The sequence below is a fragment of the Choloepus didactylus genome, chromosome 23, assembly GCF_015220235.1.
Source record: "Choloepus didactylus isolate mChoDid1 chromosome 23, mChoDid1.pri, whole genome shotgun sequence".
In the NCBI taxonomy this organism is placed as follows: domain Eukaryota; kingdom Metazoa; phylum Chordata; class Mammalia; order Pilosa; family Megalonychidae; genus Choloepus; species Choloepus didactylus.
In genome coordinates, this window is record NC_051329.1 from 11,522,528 (window position 1) to 11,540,363 (window position 17,836).

Below are 17,836 nucleotides of genomic sequence, written 5' to 3' on the forward strand. Positions count from 1 at the left end.
GTGCTACCATCTCCCAAAGTTGTGTTCCAAACCACGCACTCCTGTCTTCTGTCACCCTGTAGTGCTCCCTTTAGTATTTCCCGTAGGACAGGTGTCTTGTTCACAAAGTCTCTCATTGTCTGTTTGTCAGAAAATATTTTGAGCTCTCCCTCATATTTGAAGGACAGCTTTGCTGGATACAGGATTCTTGGTTGGTGGTTTTTCTCTTTCAATATCTTAAATATATCACACCACTTCCTTCTTGCCTCCATGGTTTCTGCTGACAGATCCGCACATAGTCTTATTAAGCTTCCTTTGTATGTAATGGATCGCTTTTCTGTTGCTGCTTTCAGGATTCTCTCTTTGTCTTTGACATTTGATAATCTGATTATTAAGTGTCTTGGCGTAGGCCTATTCATATCTCTTCTGTTTGGAGTACGCTGTGCTTCTTGGATCTGTAATTTTATGTCTTTCATAAGAGATGGGAAATTTTCATTAATTATTTCCTCTATTATTGCTTCTGCCCCCTTTCCCTTCTCTTCTTCTTCTGGGACACCAATGATACGTACATTATTGTACTTTGTTTCATCCTTGAGTTCCCGCAGACGTTGCTCATATTTTTTCATTCTTTTCTCCATCTGCTCCTTTGCGTGTAGGCTTTCAGGTGTTTTGTTCTCCAGTTCCTGAGTGTTTTCTTCTGCCTCTTGAGATCTGCTGTTGTATGTTTCCATTGTGTCTTTCATCTCTTGTGTTGTGCCTTTCATTTCCATAGATTCTACTAGTAGTTTTTTTGAACTTTTGATTTCTGCCGTATACATGCCCAGTGCTTTCCTTTACAGCCTCTATCTCTTTTGCGATATCTTCTCTAAACTTTTTGAATTGATTTAGCATTAGTTGTTTAAATTCCTGTATCTCAGTTGAAGTGTACGTTTGTTCCTTTGACTGGGCCATAACTTTGTTTTTCTTAGTGTAGGTTGTAATTTTCTGTTGTCTAGGCATGGTTTCCTTGGTTATCCAACTCAGGTTTTCCCAGACCAGAACAGGCTCAGGTCCCAGAGGGAAGCAATATTCAGTATCTGGTTTCCCTGTGGGTGTGTCTTAGAAAATTGCTCCACCCTTTGATGCCTCGGGTCAGTGTGCTTTTCTGCCCAGCAGGTGACGCCTGTTAGCCTATAATGCTTGACTGGTGTGAGGAGGTATGGCTGTGTTCCCCCAGGCTCTGGGGTCTGGTTCTCTCTCTGTCAATTTTGAAGGAGAGTTTTGCTGGATAAAGAATTCTTGGCTGGCAGTTTTTCTCTTCAGAAAATGAAATGTGTCATACCACTGCCTTCTTGCTTCCATGCTCCTGCTAAGTAGTCAGTACTCACTCTTATGTTGTTTCCTTTGTATGTGGTGAATCACTTCTCTCAGGTCTCTATTGTTGTTTTCAGAAGTTTTCCATTCTCTTCAGCATTTGACAATCTAATCAGTATATGTTTCGGAGTTGGTTTATTTGGATTTATTCTATTTGGACTTTGTTGGGCATCTTTGATTTGCATATTTATGTCATTTAGAAGGTTTGGCAAGTTTTCCTCCAGTATGTCTTGAAACACTCTTTCTAGCCCTTTACCCTTCTCCTTCTGGGACACCAATGGTTCTTTATATTTGTTCACTTCATGTTGTCCATCATGAGATCCATTTCAAATTTTTCAAATTTTTTTCCCATTTGTTCTTTTGTTGGCTCACATTCAATTAATCTGTCCTCTAGTTCATTTATCCTTTCTTCTGCCTCTTTAAACCTACTCTGTGTGTCTAGTGTATTTTTAATTTGATCCACAGTGTCTTTTATTTCCATAAGGTCTGGTGTTTTTTTATTTACTCTTTCAGATTCTTCTTTTTGCTCTTGTAGAGTCTTCTTGATTTCCTTTATGTCTTCAGCCGTCTTGTTGAAGTTGTTCTGGAGATTTGTTTGTACTTTAATTAATTGCTCCAAATTTGTCTCTTCCAGCTTTTTAATTTGTTTGTTTGGCTTTTCCTTATCTTCTAGATTCTTTAAGTGCTTTGTAATTTTCTGTTGGCTTTGGAGCATTTGCTTTTCTTGATAGGGTTATTTTGGGAAATGCAGGATTATTTGAGCATTTATATATAATTTGGTAGAGCTATAGCTTGCTGGAGTGCAGTTTCCCAGTCCTACAGCAGGTGGTGCTCTGGAGATACAGCTGCTGGAGTGCAGTTTCCTTAACCTACCAGCAGATGGTGCTCTCAAGTAGATCTTCCCCAAACTTCTCCTGTATGGTGGGTGGATTCCAAACCCAGTTGGGAACCAATCAGTGCACTGGATCTGCATGTGCCCTGGGGATTGTCTGTCTTGGAGCTGCCACTGGCCCCTGAGCAGGTAGGCAGAGTGTCCACTCAGGGGCCCCCACAGATGGAACGTAGGCCCTGCCTGTCCGCTCCCTGCCTCCTGTTCACCTGCGAGTCTCTGGGGTGTGGGAGGGGCTCCTGATTATCAGTATGGGCCTCTCCCTTCCCGGCCACTTGCCACTGCATCCCCCCCCCCCCCCCAACTTCCTTGGGGAGAGAGTAGATGTTGCCTGCCGGGTTCCCTCATGGGAGCTCCCTGATGTCTGGTTGTCAAGGATCACCTCCCTAGCAAACTGTCAAGTTAGGTGCACAGTAGGTGCAGAGCTGCTGCTTACTCCCTTGGTTGGCGGGGGTCTTGCCGCTGCCCTCCTGAGGGTGGGGGCAGTCGCTGGGAACAAACTCACCACAGTCCTTAAGTCGCCGGCACTCTTCTGTTTTTTGTCTGTGTCTCCACCATGTACTGTCCCTGGTATCCTCTGGTCCCTCTCTAGTTAAAAGTCTGTTCTGCCTCACCTACTCCGCCATCTTCCAGGAACTCTGAGTTTGCTTTAATAGATGTAGGGCTCTTCAGATTATCTGTTTCTTCTTGGAAGAGCTTTGGTAACTTTTTTCTTTCAAGCTGTTTAAGTTGTTTTTTCAGGGTCAAATTTATTTGCATATTATTATTTTTCATATATCCATATAATCTGTAATGATGTTACCTCTCTCATTCCTGATATTGCTGTTCTCTCTTTTTCCCCTAATTAGTATCAGTTTTATTAATCTTATCGAAGAATCAGCTTTTGGTTTCATTGCTTTCCTATTGTTTTTCTGTTTACAGTTTGATTTCTGCCTTAATCTTATCGTTTCCTTTCTTCTGACTACTTTCAATTTAATTGTTCTTCTTTTGTAGTTTCCTAATATGGAAGATGAAGTCATTAATTTGAAACTTTTTCTAATATAGGCATTAAATGCTATCAGTTTCTCATACTGCTTTAGCAGCATCCCACAGTCTGGATAGGTTGTCTTCATTCATCAGTTGGTGGACATTTGGGTTGTTTCCACTTTTTGGTTGTCATGAATAATGCTGCTGTGAACATTTGTATACAGTTTTTGTGTGGAAAGTGTTTTAATTTCTCTTGGGTATATATAACTAGGAGTGCAAATGCTGGATCATGTGGCAATTGTGCATTTAACCTTTTGCTGAACTGCCAAACTCTTTTCCAATGTGACTGCACCATTTTACATTCTGACCAGCAATGTCTGAGAGTTCCAGTTTCTCCATATCCTTGCCAGCACCTGTAATTTTCACTTTTTTTTTTTAAACAATTGTTATTTTTTTAGCCATCCTAGTAGGTGTGGAAGTGGTATCTCATTGGGGTTTTGATTTGCATTTTGTTAAAGGCTAATGATGTTGAACTCCTTTTCATGGGCTTCTTGGCCATTGATATATGTTTATTAGAGAAATGTCTATTCAGATCCTTTGCCCATTTTAAATTGGATTGTTTATCTTTTAATTATTGAATTGTAGTGATTCTTTATGTATTCTAGATACAGATTACTTATATGTGATTTGCAAAAGTTTTCTCTTGTTATGTGTGTTTTCTTTTCACTTTCCTGTTAATGTTCTTAATGTTCTTTGAAGCACAAACATTTTCTAATTTGGTAATATCAGTTATCTTTTTTTAAATTTTGTTTTGTTTGTTTTTATTTTTGTTTACTTATTTATTAGAGAAGTTGTGGGTTTACGGATCAATTATCCATCAAATACTTAGTTCCAATATACCACCCTATTTTTAACATCTTGTATCGGTGTAGTACATTTGTTATCATTGAAGAAAACTTACTTATCCTTTTTTTAAACTTTTATAATTGTACTATTAACTATAGTCCATCATTTAAAATAGGGTTCACTGTGTTGTACAGTTCTATGTTTTATCTTTCAATTTTTATTCTAGTAACATATATACAACCTAAAATTTCCCCTTTTAACCATTTTCACATATATAATGTGTAATCCATGCTGTTAATTAAACTTACAATGTTGTGCTACCATCACCATCATCCATTTCCAGAACTTTTTAATCAACCCAAATATAGAAATGCAGTACAAATTAAACATTAACTCCCCATTCCCTACCCCTAACCCAGCCCCTGGTAACTTATATTCTAGAGTCTGCCTATATGAGTTTGTTTATTCTAATTATTTCATGTCAGTGAGATCATACAATATTTGTCCTTTTTTGTCTGACTTATTTCACTCAACATGATGTCTTTAAGGTTCATCCATGCTGTCACATAAACCAGAACTTCATTCCTTTTTAATGTGGAATAATATTCCATTGTATGTATATGCCACATTTTGTTTATCCATTCATTGGCTGACAAACACTTGGGTTGCTTTCATCTTTTGGAAATCGTGAATAATGCTGTAGTGAACATCACGGTGCAAATACCTCTTCTAGTCCCTGCTTTCAATTCTTTTGGGTATTTCCTAGTAGAGGAATTGCTGAGCTATATGGTAATTCTATACTTAGCTTTCTGAAGAATTGCCAAACTGTCTTCCACAATGGCTGCACCATTTTACACTCCCACCAGAAATGAATGCTTGTTCTTGTTCCTATTTCTCTGCATCTTCTTCAATATTTGTAATTTTTTGTTTTTTTTTAATAGTAGCCATTCTAGTGGGTGTGAAATGGCGTCTCATTGTGGTTTTGATTTGCATTTCCTTACATCTAGTGACGTTGAGCATCTTTTCATGTGCTTTTTAGCCATTTGTATATCCTCTTTGGTTTTCTGTTCCTATGCTTGCACCTTTTCCAGAGTATCTCATAAATGGAATCATATACTGTGAAGCTTTCTGAGTCTTTCTTCTTTCACATGGTATAATGCATTTGAAATTCATCCATGTTGTTTTGTGTATCATTAATTTTTTCTGCTGAGTAGTTTTCCATTGTACAAATATACCATAGTTTGCATGTTTATCCATTCACCTGTTGATTGACTTTTGGGTTCCTTCTAGTTTGGAAGCTGCTTTGAACACTCATGTACATCTATTTGCATGGGGAATTGTTTCCATTTTTCTTAGGAGTGGGATTGCTGAGTCAGATGGTAAGAGAAGTTAACTTTATAAGAAACTGGCAGATTGTTTTCCATAACGACTGTACCATTTGCATCCCACCAGAAATGTTATGAGAGTTCTTAATACATTTGGTATTGTCAGTTGTTTTAATTTTAAATTCAGATGAATGGGTTGTTTTTATTACTGTATTTTTAATTTGCATTTCCCTGGTGACACTTAGCATCTTTTCCTGTGTTAATGTGTTTTTAAGAAGCATTGTATTTCTATAAACTAATCCTGCCCGTGCACAAAACTGATTGATAAATTCTTAACTATAATAAGGAAAAATAGTTTTTGAAAATGTGCTTAAGTGGAGCTTTTATTTTGATTGTTGATTGCCAGTTGATTACCCACTACAGCCTTTCCAGCAGTCTGTCTCAAATTGCGAGTCGTTGGTGGCATGCTTTTCAGTAAAGCCTCCCTCTTGGCCTGGCTCTGACAGGTACTGGAAGCACAAAGAAGGCATCAGAAGGAGAAGTCTGGCGTCATACCTACCTCACCAACACCCTACACTTATAACAAGGTAGGGGAAGAGATACTGTCTTCATTCCTTGGCTAGAACATTTTTCCTCCTATAAAATATTTGTGGCCCCCGGGAATGTGGTCAGTTCTGTTCCTTAACATTCCTGCCCAAAGTCTGGAAGCAGCCACACACATACAGAAAAGTGTTTGAAATTCAAGTATTGGTCTGATGAAATATGAAATAAGGTTCTTACCAAGTTAGCTTTTGTAGCAAGAACCAAGGGCCATGATCACCTCTAGGTTGGGCTTATTTATTTGGCTCACTGTACAGTCCAGTGATCATATTTAAAATACTTGGTTGTTTTGCTTTTTTGAAATGGAGGCCATTTCTGGGATACAGAAGCTATAGAATATTCCATGTCCATTATGGTAACATTCTTTCTTACCCCATAAAATACCAAAATTAGAACAGTGTCCAAGATGTATAACAAGTCCTGATAAATGTTACCTCGTTCTATGTTCTGATTAAGCCGTAGCCTACACATCAGGCATTGCTGTTCTAAAACACAAGGGGTTTAAGGCCTCTTGAAACAGATTGTGGAGTTGCCAAGTAGAGCAGAATAAAAATGACTATGCTTGGGGATTTGAGAATGGATATGGATGACAAGGAGACAGTTTAGGAGGTTAGAAGGCAGTAGACTAGGAGACCCTTTCTGAAAGTCTCCCCAGCTATTCAGCTGCATGGCTTTGTTTAAGCCACTTAGTTTCATTCTTGACAGATCATCTTGGAGATGATACAACTTGTCAAGGTATCGGTTTCCCCTTCTCTAAATTGAGGGATTTGAACTAGGTAATTTTTAAGATCTTTTCTCACCTCTATAATTTTATAATTATGTTCTATAGCATTGGTCATGTGATCCACAAATGTCCACTAGTATGATGCTGAAACACTGGAGAGAGTACCTGAAACAGCCCATTTTCCAGCTTCTCTCAGAGTAGCACATAGATGTTAGTGTGTTGGGGAGTGTGTGGCTACAGTGGCAGGTTCACTGATTCACCCCTCTCAGGCAAACATAGCTTCTGTCCTGCAATTCAAAGGAGACTTGAATTGAAGCTTCTGAGGACCCAGTTGCTAAGACAGGTGGAGCTACACTAAAACCAGGAGTCCTTTCTTTATCAATAATCATGCAGTGACTATAGGCTATGTGTCATCTTAATCCTGCAGACATGGTAGTTGGAGGCAGTTTCTTTCTTTCAGAATATCTTTTCCCCAAATGCTATGAGACCTTGGACATGGGCACAGTGAGTACCTTCATGGCCAAAGGAATGCTTTCAGACCTCCTGCTCTTCCCTCCAGTACCTCTCTGTAAGGTGTGCCAAACTTCTTTGGGTTTTCTCCAGAAGTAGCCTTTAAGAAATGGCTGTGCTGTATTATGGAATCAGCCTACCTGTCTGTGTCTTAGCTGCTTTGTTCCAGCAATCTCAGTCATGCGCAGATTGACAGAGTACATTTTTCACACAACCAGATGGCTTATGGCTGTTCCTTCTCCGGCTGGGGACAAAGTATTTTACAACTGTACCCAAGGATCAGATAAGAGTTTGAGCCTAAGCAGGTAGAACAAAAATGACTACTTATTTTACCCCAGCCTGGCCTTATATGCTAGTGTATATATATGTAGTATTGGTGGCATATGGAAAGTATGGAGAAAAAGGTGAGTTCTCTTAAGAAACTTTCCAGTCTCTGTTAAATGATTCTTGGAGATATTGCCCTGTATATGCCAGGGCCTGTTTCTGGGCCTGTCATGGGGGCCTTACCTTGTGGCTCTGCTTTTTCCCTGAGTGATTATTTTCTTTTTGCTTTCAGAGCTGTGACTTGTGGTCCCTAGGGGTGATTATCTACGTGATGCTATGTGGATATCCTCCTTTTTACTCCAAACACCATAGCCGGACAATCCCAAAGGACATGCGGAGAAAGATCATGACAGGCAGTTTTGAGTTCCCAGAGGAAGAATGGAGCCAGATCTCAGAGATGGCCAAAGATGTTGTGAGAAAGTGAGTTCACAAACTGCTGGGTAGGGAGGCACATTGAAGTGGTAGAGCTCAAGAGAGGGTTGGGAGAGAAAAGCAGTTTGCCTTTCCCTTGGTGTTTGTTTCCCTGGTTAAGCTCCTTCCTTTCTTGGCATCACAGAAAGCCTGAGGAGCTTGAAGTGAGAGTTCTCAGTGGCCTTCCTTGGTGAAAATGGAGTTTTTCTATCTCCTGTTGCATCTCTGGAATGTTTCCAATATTTTGAACCCTGGTCCCTCCCTAGCCAGTGTCTCAGTGGGCACTGAAGTCCCTAAGTGCAAGCCTCCTGGTGTGCACTCTTATTTCCTGTATGTAAGCTAGTCATTCGGGACTGACGTGATGCCTGGAGCTCAGTGGGGGTGTTGAGATGATGATGACTGTTTTGGCTTTTAATCCTTGGCTGTGTTGGGAATATGTTACTGTGTGGTGCCTGGTATGCCAGTTGGTTGCCCTGACACATAGTAAGATGGGAAGATGTAGCAAGAATTAGGGCTAGTGATGATGTTAGAGTTGACATTCAAAATCCTTTGGTAACTGGAAGACTAGGAAAAATGTCAGACCTAAATTTGAGGTTTATTTGCTTTTTCTGCCCAACTGTGAGGGAGGCTGGGTTGTAAACAGATTTAGGAACTATTTTGGTATTCCCACTGCTTGGTCTTGACTTAACTCTTTCTCCTTTTTCGTCACAGTTTCTTTATCGGTATCATGATAAGATGAGTAGTGGAAGGACAGTACCAAAATTGTCTCCTGACAATACAGCTATTTCTCTTTGGAGATTGGTCCCTTACAAAAACAAGGTTAGATCTATAAAGAGGGACTATTTCCTAAAATATACAAGAGAATACTCTTCGGGAGTGGGGACAATGTTTAAATCACCATCTACCTTCCCATGTTACTCATAGTATATTCTCAGCTGCTTAACCAAAACTCCAATATCATCTAGGTGGTTCTTTGCTAGTTTTCTAGAGAATATATTTCTTGTCCAGGAGCAACATTCATTATGTTTTTTTTATCTGGGGATGCCTTTCTAAATAACCTTCCTTTAGAATTTGAAGCAGTTTGGTCAGAATGATCCAGAAGGTTGCAGAGACCCTGAAACAGCTATTGGGCATGTTGCCCTAACTCTTGACATTTGGAATGGGAGAGTGTAGGGTTGGAAGGAGGTGCTGTAGAAAGTACGTGGGACATGCTGTAGTGAGCTAGGATCACATCTACATGATCAGACATGAAGGGGTCTGATTGAAAAGCAGATTGACCACAGGAGCACATTAGACTTAGAAGGAAATGCTATCCTCTTTTCAGAGACTTCCAGATTTTAGCTTCTGAATGTCTCTGGAATAAAGGGTTCATGTCCTGCCACGTGGTGACATCTAGAGTTTTACTGTGGGTAACAACTTGATTTTTCAGAATGGCATGGCACCTCAATTACTTTTGAAGCCACTATCACCCAGAATAACACACTGAGTTCCTTTAAAGTCCACTGTCCCACAGACATCACTATGGAAATTCAAGTTCTCTGAAAGCTATAAGCCAAATGTGGGATTACCTTACTGAAGGCTAGAACTCAGTCTGGATATCACTGGAGTGAGCCTTTTCTCTTGTCCAGTATAGAAAGGACTGCCTCAGGCCATAGTACCTGTGTGACAAGTGGTTAGGGATTGGAATTCCATCCCTGCCCTGCAGCTAGGAAGCCTAGGCTTATAGGAAGATGCTGGAGCTGGAGAGAGCCGGATCCTGGAGCTTCATCTGGCTTCCCAGGAACAATTATGCACATCAGCTTATTGGCCTTTTCTTCATAGGCTCCTGAAGGTCAAACCAGAGGAAAGACTCACCATCGAGGGAGTGTTGGATCACCCCTGGCTCAACTCAACTGAGGCCCTGGATAATGTGCTGCCCTCCGCTCAACTGATGATGGATAAGGTTTTGAATGATGCTCATTTTGTTGGAATAATGGGGCTCAACTTGGTAAGGGGTTAAGGGCAAAGCAATACAGAGCACAGTCTTTCCCAGAGAAACATCTCTGGTTTCCTGAGGATCAGAATCGGAAACAATAAGCTTCTTTCCATAAAAGTCCAGAACAAGCCCTAAACACACTAAGGTAACACTCAAAGGAATATCCTCCATGTTTCTCCAGTGGGTTTGGGAACAGAGAGCAGTACAAGATGCCAGTCTTTCCCACAACAAGTTTAAACAAGACTGTTTGGGAAGGCAAGACCAAGAAACTTGAAATAAAAGGGAATACATTGGTCAGATTTTTGCATACTAAATTGTGAATGCTATGGAATTCAGAAAAAGAGAATGTGTATGAAGGAGGGTATAATCAGGGAAGGTGTCCTAAAGAAAAGGCAAAAGATATCACATTTATTAACTACTGTGAGTCAACCTCTGAGGTGTTTCACATCTTTGGTCATGAGCTGCCTTGAAGAATTTGAGTAGACAGTTTAAGTGCCCAAGTGTGGCAAAGAACATGAGCAAAAATCACAGACCCAAGTGGATCACTGATGGGAGGTTGGTGAGATGGATATGGCAGGGCCAAGATCGGGAGGCTTTGAAAGTCAAGGCAGAGGTGTGTAAGTCTTACTTGGATGTAACTGAGAGGCCACTGTAGGTTTCTGAGAAGAGATGTACCAGAGGGAAGGTGTCATTTAGGGATGGTCAGCAACACTTAAGAGACTTGCTGACCTACAGAATTCTGCAGTTATCTAAGTGCTAGATGGTTGATCTGGGAATAGAAAGGTTGGGATAAATGGATAGCCTCAATATTTTTGAAGAAAAACTTACAAAGATTTTGGTGATTGACTAAATAGATATAAGGGGAAAGGAAAAGGACAAGTTAAAGATTACCCTAAAGTTCTGAGTTTGGTGGCTTATCTGGTGATACCATCAACAAATAGAGGTATGGAATCAGAAGGAAGAATGTTCTGGGTGAAGGGGAGTCTCTGAGGTTTTCAATATTGTTTGAGGTGGCAGAAGGGCATCAAATGAGAGAGATGTAGTGTGAGACCAGAATGTGACTGAGAGGTCAAGGCCAGTGACACAGGCTTGAGTGTTACCAGCTTAGAAGGGATGGGGTTGAACTGTGAGAAGGAATAAGTGGATGGGAAAAACAAATGGGGAAACTTCCCTTACTTTAGCTGGAGCATGAGAGAAGAGCTAGAAGGAACAGAGTTCTCTGTCATCTGTCCGATGTGTGGGTGGTCATCTTCCTATTCTCCATATGCCCAGTAGTCCAGAAATGGTTTGGTCAGTATATTCTTTTTCAAAATCCAAAGGGATTACTTAGATCCTCCTTTTATCAACACATGGGAGTTACAGTGTGGCTTTCCTCAAGAACTTGGGAAATGAGAAAATAGGATTGCCTTCTGTAATTACCTTATAATCAGTGCATAATGAAGCCAAGTATGGATAGGCAGAATAATCTTAAAGAGAAAGAGTGGTTTCCAGGCCTATGAAGATAGGCCTGCATTGTGACAGTGTATTTCTGTTTCTTGAGAAATGGCGTAGTCATGAGGTGAGTCAGTCAGTTTTGGAAGTGTAGAAAAATGGCCTCATATGCAGGTGTTGAATAGTGTCCATCTAAGCCCTTTTTAGGAGACAGGGAGCCTGGGCTCATGACCTTGAACAGTTTCCATCTTTCTGGTTGGGCCTTTAGTGATGAGGTGCTAGATACAGAGGGGATATAGTCAACAGGCTGGGTCTTACAGTGCGCGTATGTGATTTTGATTTCAAACACTCCCTGTTCTAACTGCATGCTCACCAAGGAATTACTTTTTAAAATTACATAAGTAATATTTGCCTATATTCAGAGTTTGCTGTTAAAATTCAAACAATACAGAGGTGTAGAAAGCAAAAAGCATAAATTCCCCTTGATTCCTTTGCCCTGGTCTCTCTCCTTCTCAGAGGTGAAGTAAACTATTTATGGTTGGTATATCTTTCCAGGTCTTTTTTCTTTTTTCTGGGGCCACACGTATGCACATACACTCACACACTTTGTGCTTTTTTTTAAAATACAAAAATGGAATCATCTCCTTCCTGTGACGCTTTCTCTGATTATTTGGCTTCACATACTGTTCTGTCTGTAATGAGAGTAGGCACTTGATCATAAAGACACAGACTTCAAGAGTTCAGGACTTGACAGCATCTATTTCTCACTGTAAATTTAAAAAGTTGGCTTCCCATATCAGGCTTGTGGACTTGGTTTGTGAGAGAATGGTCTGAGGTACATGTGAAATGGTCAGATTTCTAAGCACTCAAGGCTGAGGTGATTGTCACTGTGGTGAAAATTCATCAGAGCAGTGAGTCAAAGCCAGTCTGGAAGGCTTCTCAGGCAGCCTGCCAGCTTTTCCCCTGATGTTCACCTATGCATCTCTTTCCTCTTGCCCTTGCCAGTGGCTGTGAGCATGAGCCTTATTCCTTCTTACTCGAATTCCATCCTCCCACCAGAGAAGTATGCTTAGCTATTGTGGGGACCTTGATTGGCCTGGTTTTCCCTAGGCCCTGCTCATCTGTGGGGAAAAGTCCTCTGTCTTATCGAAACTGGTATGCCATTAGCTGGAGAGTGACATTGCCTTTTTAGTTCTTTGAACCTCTCCTTCCAACTTTTTTAGATTGACTTTTTAGGTGCCCAGAAATGACTGTGCAAAACTGACACAGGTTTGCATTTAGGCGGTGGTTGCAGGTATCCAGCAGGCTCATGCGGAGCAGTTGGCCAACATGAGAATCCAGGATCTGAAAGTCAGCCTCAAACCCCTGCACTCTGTGAACAACCCCATTCTAAGAAAGAGGAAACTACTCGGGTAACTGAGCTTATTTCTACAGTTTCTACTTCATGCTAGCATGGCTGAGTGTTGGGCTTTGAAAGCTCAGTTAAGACTCATTGCCCTTTCTGCCTCTGAAAAGGGTGGAGAGAATAAGGTCTTTAAGAGCATCAGAAGTTGGAGATGCTCTATAGTTAATCATTTATCTGACAAAATCTGTTGCCTGTGTATAGAGATAATATCTGCTCAGAGTTGGGTTCTGGGGTCTCACCTTGTTATTACCTCTCCCCCAAACTTTTGAAGCACCAAGCCAAAGGACGGTGTTTATATCCACGACCGTGAGAATGGAGCAGAGGATTCAAATATTGCCTTGGAAAAGCTCCGAGATGTGATTGCTCAGTGTATCCTCCCCCAGGCTGGTAAAGGTCATGCCATTTATGAATGCGCTCTCTGTCTTTTTGTGTGTCTGCATGCACATGATAAAAAGTGTGGTGTAATCGGGGCTTGTCTGTTTCATCTTTGGGTTATAAGAAAATAAGAATATCAATGTAAATTTCTATGTGCCTACTGAAAAGAGTGGGCTGTGAGGAACTCAGAAATGTGGTAAGTTCTGCCCCTCTTTTGGCTCTCTGTGAAATTTCTGGTTTTGGTTCAGTTGGCAGTGTGTAGCACAATATGTAATTGTTTGTTTTCTTAGTTTGGCAATGAGTATACAGGTTAAGGGATGGAGAATGGAAAAATGTGAACAGGGTCAGGATCAGGTCAGAGGCTATTACATATTTCTGGAGTGCAAGGCTGCTATTAGCTTGGGAATATGAAGAGAACACCTCCCTAGTTCAGAAGAGGCCATTGCTGTTACTTGTATCGTCATGAGTGACTTATATGAGGGCTTTGGCTTGTGAGCTTTCAGGAGGTTTGGATTCACTCACCTGGGTGGTGAAGGGCTTTTCTCACCACACTGGGAAATGAAGGAATGAATGAGAAGCTTTGAGTACCAGGCCAGAAAACTGTTGGATTGGCCTGTTGTATCCTTGGGTTTTAAGAGAACCCACAGTATAACTTGAACAGCTCTGTGGGCATGTGTCTTTGATAATACGACAGATCTTATGGTAAAAAATGAGCTTAGGAGAAAGCAGGTAGCCCATTCATTCTTGTTCTTCCCCTCTATCTTGGCCTGGGTTAGCCGGGTATTGCCACTCAGTGGTGAGTCCTGTGAGGCGGGGCTACTATGGGAATAAGATCGGCAGGCTCCACATTGTCACTTGCAGGGTGATGAGATTGCCTGTTTCTCTGGGCTGTCAGATGATTTGTGGGAGGCTGTCAGACTAGAAGAGTTCCAGAGTCCAGAAGTGGTCTACATGTAATGTAGGGACTAACAGAAAAGCCAGTGTCTGGTGAAGGTCTACATTTAATCATTTCTTCTTAACTAGTTAGACATCATGTCCTTCCATCTCTGATACTAAAATTCCTTGATGGTACAGGAAAAAATGCAATTTGCTCTTCATTCTTATCAATAGGAGAAAATGAAGATGAGAAGCTGAATGAAGTAATGCAGGAGGCTTGGAAGTATAACCGGGAATGCAAACTCTTAAGAGATACTCTGCAAAGCTTCAGCTGGAATGGTAGGAGCCTTAATCATTCCTTTCCCTGAGACTGCAGAGAAGTGATTATTTTGAGCACACATAGGATCTTTGGGGATGGAGCTGGGGCTGTTTCCAGGTAAAATGAGGCTGGAGAGAGTGGAGTATTTTTTTTTTTTTTCCTTGAAAGTTCAGGCAGCTTTATTTATTAATAACCAAAGTTGGAAATAACCCATATGTTGTTCAACAGGTGAATGAATTAACAAATAGTGGTATATACATGCAGCAGAATACTAGTCAACAATTAAATGAACTACGGATAAATGTAACAATGTGTATGGATCTTTAAAACACTCTGTTGACTACAAGAGGGCAGCCATGAAAAAATGCATCACCATATGACTTGATTTATATGAAATTTTAGATCAGGCAAAACTAATCTAGTGACAGAAAGCCAATCAGCATTGCCTGGGCTTGGCGGTGGTGGGAATTGACTGGGAAGGGCCACAGGGTAACTTTTTGAAATAACAGAAATGTTCCACATCTTTATCCAGGTGGGGAGGGTGGTTACATGGGTGGATTATCTTTTTTTTTTTGAAATAAATTCAAAGTTATATAAACAGTCGCAAAAACAATACTAGCCCCATACACAGAATTCCATCATACCCTGACCCCCCTCCCCCGATAGCTCAATCCACCAACTTTAACATGCTGTCACATCGCTATTTCTTTCCCTCCCTCCCTATCATTCATCATCTATTGCTGTGTCTTCTAAACATATGAGAGTTAGCTGCACACATCCTTGAACATACACTATAATTCACATATATACTTCCCATGAACAAGAACATTCTTTTATGCAATCCCATTAAGCGCAGCTAAGAAGTACAAGAGAGTCAACAATGATACAAAGCTTACATTCTATATTTCCTTTTCCTTATGTCTCAACTGTGTCCCTTTGAGCCACCACCTGTCCTCTATCCTCCAGTCCCATCCAAGTTCATCCTTAGCATTCAATTGTCGTCTAGACTGTCTTTTTTTTTTTTTTTTCCACTTGTGGAAACATATATACAGCCTAAATCTTCCCATTCCACCCCCTCCCTAGCCTTCCATTAGTGGGATTAATCACCTTTAGAATGTTGTAATGCTCTTTCCCACCATCCATTACTAGAAATTTCCCTTCACCTCAAACAGCAACCCTACACTCATTTCCTAACTCCCCATTGCCCCTTCCCCCATTTCTCTTAACCCAAACTCTACGTTTCATCTTTATGGTTATATTCTCTGATAATTTCTTTGTGTTTACTGTGGGGTTTAAAATTAACCTCTTAAATCCATATCAGTCTTGTTTTTCTTTGATACCACCTTCACTTCAATAGGACACATTAACTATGTTCCTATACTCCTTCATTCCCCCACCTTTATATCGTTGTCTAAAATTACATATTTTACATTGAGTTAAAAACCACTGATATGTCCTTAAAGTTTGTGTATTTTATATCATGTAGGAAGTAAATAGTGGAATTACAGTTCAAAAATTATTGACTTCTATTTGTATTCCATTGTGGTTGGAGAATGTGCTTTGAGTGTATTCAATTTTTTTTTAATTTCTTGAGGCTTGTTTTATGTCCCAGCTTATGGTCCCTTCTGGAGAAAGATCTGTGCTCACTAGAGAAAAATGAGTGTCCTGGTGATTTGGGATGTAAGGTACTATATATGTCTGTTAAAATTCTCTGTATCTCTTTCTCCTTTCCCTGTCTCTCCGCCGGCAGGGCTCCCCTCAGAATCTGAAGTAGAGCAGGTCTTTCATTGGCAGAGTCTCTCAGCATTTGTTTATCTGTGAAAAATTTAAGCTCTCCCTCAAATTTGAAGGAGAGTTTTGCTGGATAAAGTATTCTTGGTTGGAAATTTTTCTCTCTCAGAATTTTAAATATGTCATGCCACTGCCTTCTCACCTCCATGGTGGCTGCTGAGTAGTCACCACTTAGTCTTATGTTGTTTCCTTTGTATGTGGTGAATTGCTTTTCTCTTGCTGCTTTCAGAACTTGCTCCTTCTCTTCAGTATTTGACAGTCCGATTAGAGTATGTCTCAGAGTGGGTTTATTTGGATTTATTCTATTTGGAGTTCGCTGGGCATTTATGCTTTGTGTATTTATATTGTATAGAAGGTTGGGGAAGTTTTCCCCAACAATTTCTTTGAATACTCTTTCTAGACCTTTACCCTTCTCTTCCCCTTCTGGGACACCAATGAGTCTTAAGTTTGGACGTTTTATTTTATCTAGCGTATCCCTGAGATCCATTTCGATTTTTTTCTCCATTCTTTCTTTTGTTCTTTCATTTTCTGTTCTTTGGGCTTCTAGGACACTGAGATGTTGTTCATCTTCCTCTAGTCTTGTATTGTGAATATCCAGAGTCTTTTTAATTTGGCCAACAGTTTCTTTTATTTCCATAAGATCTTCTATTTTTTTATTTACTCTTGCAATGTCTTTATGCTCTTCGAGGGTCTTCTTTATGTCACTTATATCCTGGGCCATGGTCTTCTTAATGTCCTTTAAATCCTTTGCCACGTTTTCATTCCTAGATTGTAGTTCTTTGATTAATTTTGTGAGGTATAGTGTATCTTCCGATATTTTGATTTGTGTGTTTGGAGTTGGATTCTCCATATCTTCTGGTTTTATCATATGCATTAAAATTTTCTGTTGTTTTTGGCCTCTTGGCATTTGTTTTGCTTGATAGGGTTCTTTCAAGTTGTAAAGAAAAAGGGATATCAATCTAATTTTTCAGGAACACAGTTTGGTGATGTACACTTTCCCTAACTAACCAGCAGATGGCATCTGTGAGTCACCTATATTCCTCAAGTCAGTTCTCCAGCTTGTTCCCGTGATGTGTGGGGAAATGATTCTTGTGGGTTCAGTTGGAGAACTCAGTTTGGGTGTGTTGCTGGAGCCGTCTGCCCTGAATGTGGGGCATGTGTACGGGTGGCCAGGGAGGAAGATCAGTTTTAATGTTCACATCCCCCAGGATCCTGGAGATTCAAGGCCGCCACAAGAGTCTAGGCCTTCATTTCATTTCAGCCCCAGACCCTCTCTCTCACTGTCCCACAAACCACCGGACTTGGCGTAGCATCCCTGGGTTCTCCAAGCGGATCCCCCCTCCCAGCCATGCTCCTCCAGGAGCTCAGCCGAGGGAATGCCATGCTGCGTCAACAGAGCGCGCCGTCCCACAAGGGAAGCCCTGGGCTGCCGGGCCATGCGGCAGCGCGCTCTCAGCCTGAGGCAAAAATGGCCGAAAGGGGCGTCTCAGCCCCCGCCTCCTCGCACAGTTCCTCCTTCCCAGCTCCGGGACAACTGGTGGGGCTCTGGGCTGTGGGCACGGCTCCGGGCAGGAGTTTATCCAGCTCTCCCGGGGGGCCAGCTGCTAGCCGCGGGGTTTTTTTCTGCTTCTGGCTCTCCCCTATGTTCCCCGGGACCCAAGGGTATCTACTGCGGGCTATCTTCCCGGCCAGACACCGAGAGGCCAGCCCAGCCCCCTCTTGCTGTGTTTTACTGCG

The 17,836-nt window shown here is 41.2% G+C and overlaps 1 protein-coding gene across 6 annotated transcripts in view; it reads left to right on the forward strand.

Annotated features, from left to right (window-relative positions):
* Positions 1-17,836, forward strand: part of MAPKAPK5 (MAPK activated protein kinase 5) — a 48,166-nt gene that overhangs the window by 27,600 nt on the left and 2,730 nt on the right. For 4 of the 6 annotated variants that reach the window (XM_037817059.1, XM_037817053.1, XM_037817055.1 and 1 more), the window contains 6 exons: positions 5,865-5,945; positions 7,749-7,936; positions 9,749-9,869; positions 12,615-12,745; positions 13,010-13,131; positions 14,224-14,328. In XM_037817059.1, coding sequence (XP_037672987.1) covers positions 5,865-5,945; positions 7,749-7,936; positions 9,749-9,869; positions 12,615-12,745; positions 13,010-13,131; positions 14,224-14,328 — 748 coding nt within the window. The remainder of the gene's footprint in view (positions 1-5,864; positions 5,946-7,748; positions 7,937-9,748; positions 9,870-12,614; positions 12,746-13,009; positions 13,132-14,223; positions 14,329-17,836) is intronic. The other 2 variants (XM_037817054.1, XM_037817057.1) reach the window with 1 other exon arrangement.